The sequence below is a fragment of the Octodon degus genome, unplaced genomic scaffold (genome assembly GCF_000260255.1).
Source record: "Octodon degus isolate 3935 unplaced genomic scaffold, OctDeg1.0 scaffold00120, whole genome shotgun sequence".
In the NCBI taxonomy this organism is placed as follows: Eukaryota; Metazoa; Chordata; class Mammalia; order Rodentia; family Octodontidae; genus Octodon; species Octodon degus.
Genome location: NW_004524696.1, coordinates 2,768,894 through 2,785,510, shown reverse-complemented (window position 1 = coordinate 2,785,510; position 16,617 = coordinate 2,768,894). Strand labels below are relative to the sequence as shown.

Genomic DNA, 16,617 nt, shown 5'->3' with positions numbered 1-16,617 from the left:
CCTGGGACATTACTTGCCTTCTCTCCAGCCTGCTCCCCACGCTCTTGGGCTCCTTCTAGCTGTCCAGAGCCATTTTATCCTTGTGCTACCAATGGCTGACCCATTGCCAGGAGCCAAAAGAGGACCCAAAAGGAACATAGAGAAGGTCCATTTGCTGGGACACAAAAAAGGACTGTACATTTATTCCAGCAGAAATGGAGGAAGCAGAAACAAGTAAAGTTTCACATTATGAGCATGTTTCCTCCTGGATTATTTAATCTGTCATTTCTAACACAATTCGAGCTCCATACTAGACATACCTATAGGCTACTGAAGCAGTCACAAACTCACAACAAATAGCACTTCAGCTTACTTTTCAGATCCAGCAAAGTTGCAGTCCTGGTGGCCTTTGACCGCTATGGCCCAGTTGACACTGGTGGTCTACTCACCTAGGCCATCTGCACCATGGCCCACCAGCCTAGGGTAACTCTACCCTCTCCCAGGGGTGGGTTCTAGCTCCTCATCCCCTAGAAAATGCCCTGACCTCCTCCTCAGATAAAGGCAGAGAGCCTCACTGGAGCCCATCCTTGGAAGGTGCAGCATGAGCTCCTTGGACTCCAAGCCCCTGCTCTGCCCCTCACAGCCATGACCACGGGCAACTCTTCAACCCTACTGGACTAGGACTCCTCACCTGATGGGGCGCCATGGAACCTAATGCAGTGAGCTGTGAGGAAGGAGGGAGCTTGTGTTCACGGCATGCAAAACAGCTCCCAGCACACACTAAGACTCGGTAGTATGGTCTGGGATCATCATCCTAGTTGGTATTAAAAAAAATAAATAAATACCCCCCCCCCCCGCCGCCACCAACTAGGGAAATAGATCAATGACTATATACTGTTAGGGAATTACAAAGACAAAACAATTACGAAAGGAAATCCCACATTCTGCATCTGTCCCACAATGTAAGCAGCACTGTCACTGTGATTGTCCTCAGCAAGTCACTGCTGGAAGCTACCCCTCCCATTGTGCCACTTCACCTACTGCTTCACAGCTCTTACTAGAAGGGCAAAATAGCTGTGGGTCTGCAGTAAGATCCAAGGGTGATTATGTAAAGACCCCAGGCTACCTCCATTGGTCTAATTGTTATTCCTCTCTGTCACCCCTTGAGCCCAAAGTACATAATCACCCAGTAATTGAACTGAAATGCCTAAATGGCTGAAGTTCCTAAAGGACACAGCTATTTACCAATGAAAAAAGTCAGGAAAATTTAGCAAACCTCCCTGGCACTCTGCTGCCTGGGTAAGAAGCCTGCGCAAACACAGCCCACCTGGACCCCGCCTCCTCTTCCCTCATTAATGGTAACAGAATGATCCTTGCTGTCATGGGGTGGTGCCGGGGAAATAATTAAAATATCACAATTGTTTAGCTGCTCTGGAATAGAGCCATGTAAGTGTTAACCTTTTCCAGGATACAATGTGGTGAAAATTTAAGCAAAAGGTAAAAAAGTAAAATGTCCTGATGGCATTAGGTGGTGCCAGGGAGGAAAAAGGGAGGGAGGGAAGAAGGGAGACAGAGTCAGAAACAGAGAGAGGGAGGGAGGGAGGGGGAGAGAGAGAGAGAGAGAGAGAGAGAGAGAGAGAGAGAGAGAGAGAGAGAGAGCGCTGATATCCAAGCTTCCATTAAAATGGACCAGGCCGTGTGTTCTGATTCTCAGGGACAGATCACCACCCCCACAGGACAAGGGCTCAGGGGAGCTGCAGCGCTTTCCAGCAATCTACAGAAAATTCACCTCAAACACAGGTTGAAGGAGCAGCCAGTTTTTTGTTTTTTAAAAACATGTAATTTTTGTTTTTGTTTTGTATTTTAGTACAGGGTCTACAGGGTCTCAGTAGGTAGGTTGGACTCGTAGTGATCCTCCTGTTTTCAGCCTCCCAAGAGCTGAGATTACAGGCATGCACCACCACGCCCAGTCTCAAAAGCCATCTCAGCTTGCCCCGGGGGTGGGGTGGGCATAGCAGGCCTGGGGATAAAATCCTGGCCAGCCAGCCACTGCATCTGCCTAAACAGGCACTTTAATCCACTGAACTATTTGGCAGGCCCAAAAGGTGTATCTTTAAAAAACTCAGAAGTGAAAAAAAAAAAAAAAAAAAAAACCACTCAGAAATGAGAATTTTTTCTCTGCAGCAACCCTGAACAAATTCCAAGATCCCTAGGGTCTGTGCTGCTGGAACAAGATCTCCCCTCTGCACACATGCAGGCCCCAGGTGTACACAAAGGTTAATTACAAATACTTCTAAGCAGTGAAAAAGGGCTCTTAGAAGGAAGCCTTGCACCCCATCTAGGTATCAAGCAGCCATCCCTCAATGGCTAAACTCGGTAATCCTTGGCACCCACTGGAGGTAAAAAATTTAATTATCACTTTAAAAAACACAATACTTATCATCTGAATGAAGCATGTCAGCACACAAATCATGAAATGATGATTCTGAATAGAAGTTTTGTTGGTTGATTGCATAAGCAATGCCTCTTGTTGCTGAAATAACATCTCAGAGGCAAAATAATGACGACATGACAATCCGTGTAAATCAAGAACTGCATGTGGGTTTATTTTACATTTGAGAAAACAGTGGATTTAATTGTGTGAACCAAAATGTACTGTACAATATTAATGACAGAACATCAAAATGTATAATTAATAGTGCATCGCTTGCTCTGTTTTTATTTATTTAGTTTGTCTGATAGTTCCTCTGAGTACATGCATCTGGGAAGATGCAGGTGCCAGTAAAATTTATCTATTTAAATCAAGCTGCAGGAACTAAATTTTATTCAAAAATTGTGGTTTTACATTATATACACAGAAATTTAATATAAAATGACAATATAAAAAGTTAAAAGAGAAAGCATACAGCCAGAAGGTACAAAGAAAGTGGAATAGATTAAAATGATATGATATGTAACATACAGGAGTTTTTAAGCTGATTCTGGCAATGTACAAGGTAAGGAATCCGACATTTGCCCCTTTTTGTTTTTTGTTTTTCATTTACCAATGCAGCACGCTATAGAAAGATCAGCTTATACCAAAGCTTACATTTGTAAATAACTATAAACTGCAGTATTTTACAGGAAAAAAGAAATAGCATTTTTACACATTTTTAAATAATAGCTTGCATACTTTTTTGCCAAAAGTGGCATTTTTCAGCATCCAGAGGGTTTGGGCATAGTGGTGACTGGGGTATTTGTTGTTTATGGTTTTTGTTCTGTTTTGAACATGTAACATTGTGGCTTGCTAACCCCATCTTCTGTCTTCCAGCAGCTACATGCATGTTTTCCTCACAAACCAGTCCTGCATATAAAAGCTCATTTTTTTAATTATTAAATAAGTTTTGTGTCTGACACAGCTTTTGATCTGAATGAAATGCCTTTAAGCTTTTTTCTTTTTTCTTTTTTTTTTTCTTTTTGAGTGAAAGGCACAGAGATGTGATTATAGTCCTCAAAGGGTTAAATTTGACACTACCAGGTCCTATGACCTTTATTATCATGACGACTTCGTAATTTTAGGATGTCTTTTTATCACTGCTATTTGTCTTTCTTTACTGCTAAATAATGTCTCTGAGTAGTGTGCCCCACTATTTCGTACAAAAGATAGCTTAACATCAAGAACAGATGTTGAAAATAAAGGTCAGACTTTGACTCACGGAAAAAAGAAAAATAACATGCACAGATCAGACAAAGAGCATATAAATATAACTACAAAATATGTGTAAGAAAAACCAAGGTCCAGATAGGCAGTCCAACAACAAAGGAAAGACTGATTTCAGCGGCTCAGGCCAGGCCTAGTGCAGTGCAGCAACGACGTTAGTGCAATGTCCGGCAATCACTTGCATACCTGGACGCTATTGTTTCTCCAGCTCAGTCACATAGATGAGGTGGTCCTCCGGCGACTTGCCGTGCGTCTTACTAAGGTGCAGTTTGACTGCGTGCTTGCTCGCAAAAGTCCGGTTGCAGAGCTTGCATTGGAATGTGGAGCCCAAGTCTTCCTCAGCAGCCCCCAGTGGGCCCAAAGTCTTGTTCACGAGGACTTTGGAGACATTCTGCTGCTCTTGAATCTGACTGAGTGGCAGCTTGGAGAGGTCCTTCAGGCTAAAGCCCAAGTGTGTCTCCAGGTGGCTGATGTACGTGGAAGCAGTTCTGAACTGAGAGGCACAATCGTTGCAAAAGAAAACAGGATGCCCTGTGTCGAGGTTCTTGAGGAATTTTGTTCCCCCTGTCCTTCGCAGCTGATACTTCACATTGGCCAGCCAGTGGCTGATGGTGGTCATGGAGAGGCCCGTGAACTTGGAGATGTGCACGCGCTCCTGAGGGCCCAGGTCCGACATGATGTACTTACCCTCCGCCGTCTCCCGCAAACTCGAGGCAAACTGGGCTTGCAGGATGAGCAGGTGCTGTGGGTTCCAGTTGGACTGGCGCCCCTTCCTCTTGTGGACAGGTGACAGCTCGTCCAGCGCCTCCTCAAAGCTGCTCCCATCTGCATCGGACTTCTCAGACACAGTGGAGGGTGTGGAGGACTTGGGGGTCAGGCGACCCGTGAGATTTTTCACCATGTCAGAGATATCCATGAGGGCACTCTCTCGAAGAGGCGATGACACAGAATCCGCCACACCCGAGACCAAGGGCTTGTTCTTGGACTTGGTCAGATCGATGGGCTGGTCACTGTTCTCGTAGTAGTAGCGGTCAATGGCATCAGCCTGCTTCACAGGCGTGCTGGGGTAAACAGGCTTGTCTAGCATGCTGTTGCTGATTTTGTACAGCATTGCCAACGGGTCCAGAGAGGGGCTCACGGGCTTTGACACTTTGCCCAGGTGGGTGTTCATGATGGACTGCAAAGCACTCAGCGGGTTGATGAAGGAAGGTTCCGGTGAGTGGTCTGTGATGATCCCCAAGTTGTTGCAGCCATTGGTGACCTTCGCTTTGAGAGGTTCTGTGCCATTTGGGGTGTGAGCATCCCCTGGACCCTCCTTTTTGGCCTTCCCGGTCTCAGCTTCAGGCCCTTTTTTCTGCTGCTTACTGCTCATTTCCTCTGACTCAGGAAAATCTTTATTCTCCTTTGCCACAGGGGACACAGCCTTGATGGGGGAGCTCTTCTCCTTTTCTGCAGGCCGCTCCTCCTTCTTGATGGTGACCTTGCCTGTGACCTTCTCCACCAGCTCCTCCATGGCAGACACATTGCTCTTGTGCGGTGGGGGTGTGAGGCTCCCCGGGGAGTGTAGGAGAGCATTGTGCTCTGGGGCAGACAGCGACTTCACGCTGCTGGCATAGGATGGCTGTACCTGTACACTCTGCACAGCTGCCTGCAGCGGCTTCACGGTGCCTGGCAGCTGGTAGGCCGCATGGATGCTGGGGTAGCCGCCCCAAGAGGGCGCACCATTCTGCGCTTTGCTGATGGCTGTGGACACAGTGTTCTCCAGGGACTTCAGAATGTCCACGCCCCCCTTGGGGCTATCATCTAGGTCCTCCTCACGTAAATACTGGTAGAGAGCTGTAGGCTCAAACTTCTCAGCGGTGTCATCACTCTCTTCCTTGATCTTCTTGTCCACATCACCCACCACCACCGGCACCTTCTCCTTTTCGGGCTCTTTCTTTTCTTCAGAGGCCGTGGAGCCAGCAGGAGAGTCTGGCTGTTTCTTAATGCTAGATGCTGGCAGCCGGGTGTGGGTGGTAGGGGGCAGGGGTATGGACTGGATCTTTTCTTCCACCACAGGGTCCAGAACCAGCTGCTTCCCCTTCTTGGAAGCTGAGGTTGTCACCTTTAAGAAGTGGCCAGTGACCATCATGTGGGCCGTGAGCTGCTGCAGGGTGTCATGGGAGCTACCACACTCCATGCACTTGAGGATCTGCGCTTTGCGGGCCTCAAACTGCCACGTGTAACTAGCACCGTTCTGGTAGCCATAGCGGTTATTCGGTGTGACATATGGGTTGGCTGTTTTCTGGTCCTTGGCCGACTCGCTCACTGCAACCTCTGTGGCCATGCCTGCCGGCTCTGGGGAGCAAGGGGATGCTAGATCCTGAAGTGCTCGCTTTTTGGTAGAAGGGACCAGTTTGGTGATGGCTGGCACTGGCTCCTTCAGAGGCACTTTCTGGTAATGCTTTGTTTTAATCATGTGGACACTGAGGTCTTGCAAGGACTCGAAGGAGTGTCCACAGTACATGCACTTCAGCACCTTCTGTGCATCTTCTTTGCCCTCCATCTCCATCAGGGAGCGTTTTCTGGGCTTGGACCACCGCTTGGTTTTCTCAGAGTCCTTGTCCCTGTTGTCATCCCGGTAGTGGCCCGTCTCGTTCATGTGTACCGTCAGCTCCACCAGTGTATCATAGGCGGCACTACAATCTTTGCACCGAAACTTACTGGCACCAGTGAACACAGAGCCGTACAGTTTGTTGTTCTGCCGATAGAGCTGCACGGTGCTGAATAGGCTGGGCTCAGGGAGCAGCCCGTAGGATGATGTCTGCTGCAGCGTCTTGGCCAAGGCAGCCTGGTGCCAGTCATACCCGGAGCTGCTGCTGTTACTAGTGGTGCTGCTGTGGCTGGTGCTGGTGCTGCAGCTGGTGCTGGCTGTGCTTGCCGTGGTACTGGCGGTACTGGCGATAGTGGTAGAGGGTGTGGGGGTGGAGCTCTCCTTCTGGCCCGCATCGCTGGTGCTGGTGGTCGAACTGGACTTCTTCAAATCCAAAGCTAAGCTAGACCAGCAGGATTCTGAGAACAAGTTCGCGTACACGGCTTTGATTTGTGCCAAGCTGTCCTGGGGGTAAGAGATGCCGTCTGGACACTGTGGCTCCTCTTTCTCTTCTCTGGAGGAAGAGCTTTTGAAATGGGCTAGCTGATCACTGTTCTCACTGAAGGGCGAGCCGTAGCCAGCCTCCTGGTTGGTTGCAGTGCTGACGGGAGAGTTCTGGTAGCTCTGGGCCTCTTTGATCTCCGTCTCTTCATCACACATGAACTCGCTCTCCTGAACGTCCAGAGACACCCCACCATCCTCCACATGCTCCTCATCTATCTCTGCTGCCTTCAGTTCTTCCTCAGGAACATAAGCTAAGAGAGAAAAATGAAGCACAGTTAGGAGGAGTAAATCATCTTCAAGGACTCGGCCTCCCCAGCAGTTAGGTGATCTTTAAAAAGATGTTTTTCAGCTGGGCTCCCTGGCTACAAGGCCACCCCAACTCTGCCCACTTCGCTGCTGTGCAGCAAAGAGGATTTCACAAAACCATTTCCCTGCATGAATCCTTTACTAGAAAGGCACTGAGGAGCATAGCACCCCAGTTTGGCAGAGAGGAGCTGGGCTGGGAGGTCAAGGACCCCTCAGACAGGCTGTTCTTCCCATGACATGAGAATTCCCTCACAACTTCCATGCAGCAGATATTTGGAATCAGCTATCATGGAAGGGCTGGCTGTCAACTTTTAGGGGAAGATATCATCTAACAGGAAATATTATATAGTTTCCATAAATAAAGCTACTCCTTGATAGCAAGCAATAAAATACTCTGCTTTTCACCAAAAGAAAGGCAGCACAGGATCACCAGTCTGCCTGGATAAAGCACAGTGCACCTGCATGAGGTTTCCAGACAGGTGACCAAGGGCCACTATGGCCCACCAATGTCCAATGCAGTGTCATATGCCATAGCCAGGAGGGAGACACAAGCCGGAGTCCAGCGATGGATGCATGGATGAACTAAGTGTGGGGTACCCACACAGTGGAAGTCATCTGGCCCTAAGGAAAAGGAAATACAGACATCTGCTACAACCTTGTTCAACCTTGAGAACATTCACAAAAGGCCATATACTCTAATTCACCGAATGTGTGGTTCTTACAGTAGTCAAGTTCAGAGAAAGGCAACGGTGGCTGACAGGGTCTTTGGAAGGAGGGAACAGAGAATTATGTTTCACGGCTACAGTTTCAGTTTTGCAAGATGGACAAAGTTCTCGGGATGGGGACGGCTGCACAGCAGTGTCAGTGTTCTCCACACCACTGAACTGTAACACTTGAAGAAAAGATTAAAATGCTCACTTTTATGTTAAGAATATTTTATCAAAATTTTTTTTCAATTATAAAAGACAATGGTGTATAGTCCATGGGCCCACCATAGGCCTACAACTGACCAGCCAGTGACTTCCTGGGCTGAAAGTCACTTTTCCAAGGCACTGGGAAACAGTTGTCCTGGGATGAGAGAGCTGGGGGACATTCAATGTTAGATAGCACCTTAACTTTTTTTAAAAAATGTATCTGATACAGGGTCTCACTAGGCAGCTCAGACTCACAGTGATTCTCCTGTTTTCAGCCTCCCCAGAATTGGGATTACAAGCATGGGCCACCATGCCCAGTCTTGGTAGCTGGCTCAGTGTGCCTGGGGGCAGGACCAGTAAGGACCTTAGTTTTTATCACAAGTCATTTATACCCTTTACAATGTGACGTATCTTGCTAATTCCCATGGGGAGGTTGTTACATGCTTTCTAAATTTATTTGACCATTGTTTTTCTTGCTCTTTTCCTTTTTCCCCTTCCTCCACTATCATCATTGTCATCATCATTACCATTTTAAAAGAACAACTGAACTAATAATGTTCTCCTGGAAAAATTAGGGTTAAGGTATTTGCCAGAAAGTCCCTATTAAAATGCACTGATATGACTTGAGCGGGGTGTCTCATTAAATATAATCATTCATTATCACATTATCAGAGCCAGATCCTAAGGGAGCATAGCAAAGAACGCAGCATTTCCAGGTAAGGTGACAAGAGGGACAGAAAACACCGTGTTGCCTCAAGGGAGGATGCCAGGGCCAGTCGGGGGCACTAAGAGGTGTCTGCATCTGCAAATGAAGGGTTCGGGGTCCAGGGAAGCAAGCCCTCATGGCACGTGCACAATCACACACATGCACACACATGCATGCAGGCTTATACAGAGACAACTGAACTGTCACAGGGCGAGTCTGCCAGCTCAGGCTCTGGAGAATGCCTGCGTAGACTCGGCTCCTGTGTAGCATGGCCTAAACAGTGCCACCTCTGCACAGAAGCCTCCAGCAGTTAAGCACACACATGCATGTGTTCATGGCAGAGCACATGGCAGTAGTCCACTAACAAACCAGGGCATCACAGTTCTGTTCATATTGCACCTCTGGCATGAGAAATGATCACGCAAGACCTCAGGCTTTCACTACAGGCCCCAACATCTGGGCTATGCTCTAGATGATTCTGCTGTACCCCTATAAGGTATAATCCTCATAAATTCAAAATGAGTCTCAAATTCACTTATATTTTAATTTTTCTCACAATGACTAAAGGTACAGGATGGACCTATTCTGAGAAGTCATTTGCACAGATCTCAGCCCAGGGACCCCACGCTGAGGACCATTGCATAGATCATCCCCGAAGGAGTCTGGCCTGGGCCACAGACCTCCTCTCTGCAGGCTTTAGTGAGGACAAGAAGGCTGCAGGATTCTTAAGAGGGCTGAGCTTGTGTGAGATTGATGGTGCTGGGGCCCATGGGGGGGGCAGTCTGCGCTTGTGCATCCCGAGGGGCAGACTCCAGCAGCAGCCTCAGGCAGGTCCCTATGTCAGGACCAACCATAAACTACAGGAAGCTGCCTGATGGATTTAGCCCAGCCAGCTCTGGGAACAGAAGCTTCATCCCTAGCAAGTAACTTACAGGAAATATTCCATGTGGACTGTGCCTGTGTCAGGAAGGCCATCACTAGCTCACTATTCTGCCTGCCCCCCACACCCCACCAGTCACAGTGGCCTACAGGCTGCATCACTAGACTCACTGTGTGTCCCAGTCTCCAATGCAGACAACCTATAAGGGTTGGAGGAAGGGTGCAAAGAACCCATACATTCCAAGACCCCCAGCAGAGGTCTAAAACTGCAGATAGTAACCAATCCTGTATCTATTATGATTTTGCACTATATGTACATACTTAGGATAGAATTTAATTTATGAATTGGGCACAGCAAAAGATTTAAGTAAAATACAATAATACAACACTTTACCACACTGAGAAAATAAGGACTATTGAACACAAGCACTGTGATACCACAACAGGTGATCAAATACCTGAGCCAGCTACAGAGTGACTGGGGGGTGCTCCATACACAGCATGAATCCACGGGACTAAGAGTCAATCTACATCTCAGTGTGCACAAAGCTGGACAGGACGAGGTTTGGTCACAGAGCCAGGGCCTCTTCTGCTCAAAGACACCCATGAAGATGCTGCTGTTTCTAAAACCACCTGTGTCTGGCACAAGAAGAACTCCAACTATTACAAAACCAGTGTGTGGTGGGTGACCCATGCCTTGTATCAGGCCTGAGTCAGCCAGGACCACCAAAGCAATTCCCCGCTGCCCTCCCCAGCACTTTCTCCGTAACAGAAGGCCCTCCTTCTATTTTCACAGAATTATCCCAAATCAAGTCCACAGAGGCTGCACTGCCCTGGGCCCACGCCTCCTCACGTCGCTAGCCAGCACTCCTCCTACCATGTGGGATCTCAAAGCCTCTTCTGGCTTTTGACTTTCTCCTCTCCTGCTTGCCCGCAGGATTCCTCCAAGCTTCCCAGACTTCATTTCAGTTTCCCTGAGCTCAAATCCTGTCACAGTCCCATCTAGTGTCCTAGACTTTCCCACTGGCCCTCCCCACTGTGTCCAATCCTCTGCCCCTGGACCCTCCTGTCTGTCTGTCTGGTTATGGGCAGCCCATCTCCTGGGGTCTGGATAACACCAACCCATCCCCCTAGAGTCTGGCTGGAGATTCAGATGTCACCTGCATGACACTTCTGAATCCCCACACAGAACTCATTCAGCCCTCCCTGCAGGATTAGGAGTCTGTCTGTCTTCACTGTCACACTGGGAGCTCTCCCACTTTGTGTGGGCACATGCCACATCTGGGCTGAGCACTTTCTTTTTTTTTAACAAAAATAATTGTTTTTATTGAGTTAAACTGACAAAACCATGCATATTTGAGGTGTGGCATGTTGTGTTTTAGGACACATCTACACTGAAATGATTATTGCTGCCAAGCTAATTAGCATAGCCATCACCTCATATACTTAGAGCAGTCCCTACAAATATCTCCTAAAACCACAAGTCAAAAAGGGCTGAGCATTTCACCCCACTGCCTCTCTGTGCCCTCAGGCACTGCCCTGTAAGGCAAGGATCACCAAAATGCCACTTTGCAGAGGAAAGACTCAAGGCTTAGAGAAGTTCGCCAACTGTCCCACATTATCTGAAAATAAATAGTCAAAGCATGAACCCGACCTCTGGGTCAAGTACTCTCCTCTCCGCACCGATGCTACCAAGTTATTTTCTTTGCCTCCTCTGCATCTAAATGCCAGGCAGGACATAGAGGAATGAAGGAATGAATGGTCTAAAACAGTCCTTCAGTCAGTTTTCAAAAGACCACGACAGATATGTATTAGCAAGAGATTCTCAAATTTTAAAAGTTAGGGGAGATAAACTTCAATATTTGACACTCTCTGACCCAATAATTTCACTTTTAAATTACAGTCTAAAATGTATGAACTGTAGAAAAAGCTTATAAATAAAGATGTCTCTTATGGTATTATGGCACATAAAGGTGGCCACAACCTAAACCCTCAACACTAAGCAATGGAATAAGAGTTCATTCCTCAGAAGTGTTTCCTCCAAACATGAAGAACTACACTGGACTGACACAGGGAAAGTCATTAAGTGAAAAGGGCACGAGGCAAAATCAGGACAGTACAAGGGAGATCCTTTTTTGGGAAAGTTAACAGCGGCCCCTTCTAGATAAAGAACATATGGTTTATTATAGAGTGAAGTGGCTCTTGATAAATACCTGTATTTTCAAAATGGTCCTCAATGTTTTCATTTCAACAAACACAGATTAGCCACCACACACTCTTTTTGGAATAAATTCACAGGTGCAAACCTCTAAGTGGCCACCAGCAGAGCCACTGGCAGGATCTTGAGGACACAGAAAATGGAGTGGCCAGGCCCGGCAGGAATATCAGGGATGTGCTGGTATTGTCTTTATCATCGTGACTGTCTTCATGCTGACAAGCCGGGGGGCTGAACCAGCAGAGATGCACAGTGCCAGTGGCGACTGCAGTCCTCCACTGTGTGCCCAGCGTTGTCTTCCTGGCGCTCCCCAACACCCAGCTGCCTCCTACACCCTCCCACTCCAGCCCTGATTCCATGGCCACTCTGAGTATCCAATGGAGTGGCCACTGAGAGTCGCACAAGTGGCCGAGGCCTTCCTGGTAGCAGTCTTTGTGCAGTCTTTACCCACCAGGGCTGCTTGTTTTATCCTCACCTCTAACCACACAGCATATCTACTTCTACCACACACTCCTGCAGTTTGCCTAATCCTGGGGATTTCCTACTTTCTAGCTACTTCTTTACTACATCATACAGTTGGCCATGTCTCATGCTGTTGGGGGTGGGGCACTGCGGATTGAGCGCTTGCCTTCACACCAAGCCACTTCTCCAGCCCTTTTCATTTTGACACAGGGTCTCACTCAGTCATTAAGTTACTCAGGAGAGACTCAAACTTATGATCGTCTTGTCTCAGCCTCCCAAAGTTCTGGGATTATAAGTGTATAACAGCATTCCCAGCTGTCTAATTTTAATTAGTAAGCTTTTTTTACTCTAATCTACCAAGACATGTGGCAGCACAAAGCTAAGGTGGCCTGGCTGGAGCTGCTGTTCTCCACCCTACACCACTGGGTACCCATGCCCTACAACCTGAAGCCACCCTTCTGGCTGTAGGCAGCTGTCCTGCCCATCCTTCCCCTTACCTGTACATAGGCACCTCTCTGCTCATTCTTTTGCTGCTCTGTCCATGGGGCCTTGAGCTAAAGGGCTGGTCAGGGCAGCCCCTCACTCAACTTATCCTGACCACAGAAGGGCATGGCAGTGGACGGCCATTGTCTTGGCTGGGTATGAGGGGTGCCAACATTCCACAGACAGAGAGGCAGAAAAGAACCCCACTGAATGCTTCGGCATCCACTCTGCCAGCATCTACCTGCCTCACCTTATTTCTGCCCCTGACTTTCATACACAAGCTGTGCCTTTGCGAAGGGGCTTAGTTCCAAGGCCCTCGTCACCATAATAATGATAAAACAACAGCAGTGAGGCCAAGCACCCCTCCCAGCACTTCCACCTGCCAGCACTCAACCTCTTACTCTTCCTGTGCCTGCCCCACACCTGAATGGCAGAGGCCTGCACTGGGCTCAGTCAGGAAGCCACAAGGCTGGGCTTCTAAGCTATGATGCTCCTTCAGACCCTGTCCTTCCAAAGAAGTATGCTAAGTACCCAGTTCTCCCTTCAGGCCCACTCAGGAGGACTCCTCTAGTTGCAGAAGTATGTGACAAGACCCAGTGACTAGATCCCAGGGTCGGAACCTCTCCGAAAGATCTAAAACCAGCCAAGTTTCACTTTAACAGTTCAGAGCCTGGAGAACAAGGCTCTGAAGATCCCCGCCCACAGCAACCATAACCTTGGCTTCAGTTTCAGTTCCATAGCGGTCACACTCAGCTGACTCAGAGATCCGAGAAGGAGCGCTCAGTCAGCCCAGGCACTGGGGCCAGGAGGAAGACATTCACTTGTCTTGCTGAGACCTGTGCTAATGTGTCCCAGAGGAGAGGACACTAGCCTGGTGGAAACCAAGGCTCTACCACCTGGGCCCAGAGTGAGCCAACACACGCACTCCTCCATCATGGTCATGAATGGTGCCGTCAGGGGTTGTAAGAAGCATGCACAGAAATGTCAAGAGTCGGCAGCACCGTCAAGTCCATTTCTACGTCTACCTGCTGTGTTTCTGTCTCCCCAGAGTTCGTATGTGAAACCGTAACCACCAATGTGAGAGCACTGAGAGATGGGGCCTCTGGCAGGCCCTCAGGCCACCCAGCCCTCGTTTGGAGAGCAGTGCTCACCAGGGAAGAAGAGGCCTTCTATGAACCAGGAAGCAGCCCTCGGCAGACAGCTATAGGACTTCTAGCCCGTAAACTTTGAAAAAGAGATCTGTGTTGCTTGTAGGTCAGTCTACAGCAGCCCTCAAACTGAGACCCCTGCTCCCCTACTCATGTCCTGCAGATGCACAGGATGTACGCAGTGAGCAGCAACCTGTGCAGGGATACCCTGCACTGTGCCACTGTGGAAACATACCTGGCTCGGCCTCATGCCCCCAGAGACACTGCATACACCATGAAAGGGAACAACGGGGGCAAGATGACGGTCACCCTGTCCTGATGTGAGCTGACTCGCTGTCTGTCACTCCTATAGACGGTGTACAGACTGGAGATCACCTGGACCCTTTCCCTAATCCTCCTCCATCTGCCCTACAGTAGCCTCACTGATTATAAGAACACCTGCCAAAAGGCAGAGGAAGGAAGGGTAGGCGGGAAGCCTAAACCAGGACACAGTGCTGTTCCTAGGACCAACTCCCCAGGGCCGTGGGGAAGATGGCGGCACACGGGCAGCAGGCGTGCTGGGAGCTTTGGCCTGTCCGTGCTCTGCTGTCCTCGTCAGCACACATGATCAAGACTTGGCTGTGGGAGAGGAAAATGGATGTATGAAAGTGACAAACACAAAATGCAGGTCTTCAGTCCCTGCTTGCTGTCTTATAGTAAACAGAAAACTTTGCTATTGTATTACCACCTGGCGGAACTATATAATCAGACCAAATTACATGTTTATCTACATCAAACTTTTTTTAGACTGGCAAATGTGATACTCATGAACAGATGGCCATTATATCAAAATGCATTTATTCCAAGGGGCCAATTCACAAAAGGGGCTCACACACACCTAAGTGATGAATGTAGAGCTTCAATTCATTGTACAATCTTGCAAAACATACCTTCTTCCAAATTTATAATTGATCACTTGTAAAGTAGCTTCACCTTCGTCATGGAGAAAGCAGGTGGTTTTGATGGAAGTCAGAATATATCAGGAAATAAAAAAAGCAGAGAAAACAGATACAAACAAAGAGTATTCCTTCCTAGTCAGAAAAGAATATAAAAACGTGTGCAGGGTATACGTTAATCTACTAACATGGTTCTCATTTCTTGTAGGAAGGCTGACACTCTGCCAAGCAAAGCTAAAAGGCCACTTCTGCTCTGATGTGATAGGAAAAAAAAAATTTCTAGTACTTTGGTGAATCTTAGTTGCCTGGAACCAATCACTGATGTGCTGGTTTGCTTAAGCACGTGATTTATAACAAAGCAATTTCTCTAGTTAAACCAAACTGAAGCCATTTTTAAGAATTGCAGGATATGTAAATAAAGTAACTTGTTTTTTCCCCCTAGTTCTAATTTTAACTAGGAATACATAGGTAACTTCCCTGAAATAAATATAATATCTCCTTTTCCTCCTTTTCCCAAGAATTCAATTTCAAAATAAGTGAGAAATATGAAACTTCATTTTAAGACCCTTCCTGCTCTCCTCACAAGCTTACTAGATATTAATCTATTGTTAGGAATCACCTGCATATGATGGCAAATAAAATAATCCAAACTGGAGCAAAAACTGTGATGAAAAGAATGACATTCTCCTTGAATTTCAATGTCAGGACTAAAAGAAGACGAAAAACCATCTGAGAATCTTGAAAAAGTAAAAGAGAATTTAAAGTGAAGAGGGGCAGAAAGTGAACAGCTCTTGCACACGCAGGAGGACAGAAAAAGGTGGAGTTTGCTGCCACTGCTGTAAGGATGCCCCTCACTCTACACATTGGGCTAGTCCTCCAAGCTGCACAAACCCTACACCAAGCACCAGGACATGACACATTCTCAACCACCACCTATATGTGGGGAAGGACCCACCCAGCTTGGAGCAGTATGGGGAGGCTGTGTCTAAGAACCCAGCAGGACAGGTGAGACCCAAAGCCCTGGCCTCTAGCCTGGCACTGAAAGACCACCTGGAACTAGAAAAGACTTACCAAAAGGTAGGATGCACCTGGTGCAAGACATTCACAGCTGCAGAGGAAACCTGTGCATCATTTCTCTCTTCAAACAGCAGAAGCTAATGGAAAGCAACACGACTCAGAGACAGCACCCATCTATTCTCTGTTCTCAACAAGTTGTCAGAAAGAATCAGCAACCACTAGAGCCACCACTCCTGGTGACAGTTGCCTTTGCTGCCAAGGTGCTTGCCACTACTCCCTGCCAGACTTCAACACAAAGTTTACATCTAAAAAGTGAAGTTCTATAAGGCTACGGGAGGATCTTAGAATGCGTGACTGAGAGATGAAGGAGGCAGGGATCTCTCGGCATTTCCAAAACTCACGCAGGGCTTTTGCCTCAGAAATGTCTCTATTTTAAAATTGAGCAGTTTATTCTCTTAAATAGGATAAAGATGACAAGTGGGAAGGGCAATCTTGGGAATGTCAACGGAGGTATGGATATGTGTAAGTGCCAGGGACTCACACTGAAGAGAGATGAAACTTTGGCACTAAGCTAGAGGGTATTTGAACATGCTGTGGTCAGATCCACATTATGTACTACAGTAATGCGCAGTGTACTAACATGGCCCACAGAACTGTTCCTATACTCAACAGGAAACTAACACAAGCACACAGAACCGGGCTTACTTTATTTTATTTTATTTTTTTAATATTTATTT

General features: G+C 47.6%; 1 protein-coding gene across 3 annotated transcripts in view; it reads right to left on the bottom strand.

Moving 5' to 3' along the window:
- Positions 1-2,560: 2,560 nt before the first annotated feature.
- Tshz1 (teashirt zinc finger homeobox 1) overlaps positions 2,561-16,617 on the bottom strand; it is a 73,690-nt gene continuing 59,633 nt past the window's right edge. For 2 of the 3 annotated variants that reach the window (XM_004640190.3, XM_023700041.1), the window contains exon 2: positions 2,561-7,066. In XM_004640190.3, coding sequence (XP_004640247.1) covers positions 3,873-6,971 — 3,099 coding nt within the window. In that variant the 5' untranslated portion in view covers positions 6,972-7,066 and the 3' untranslated portion in view covers positions 2,561-3,872. Of the gene's footprint in view, positions 7,067-7,579; positions 7,661-16,617 lie in introns of those variants that run through there. The other variant, XM_023700040.1, reaches the window with a different exon arrangement.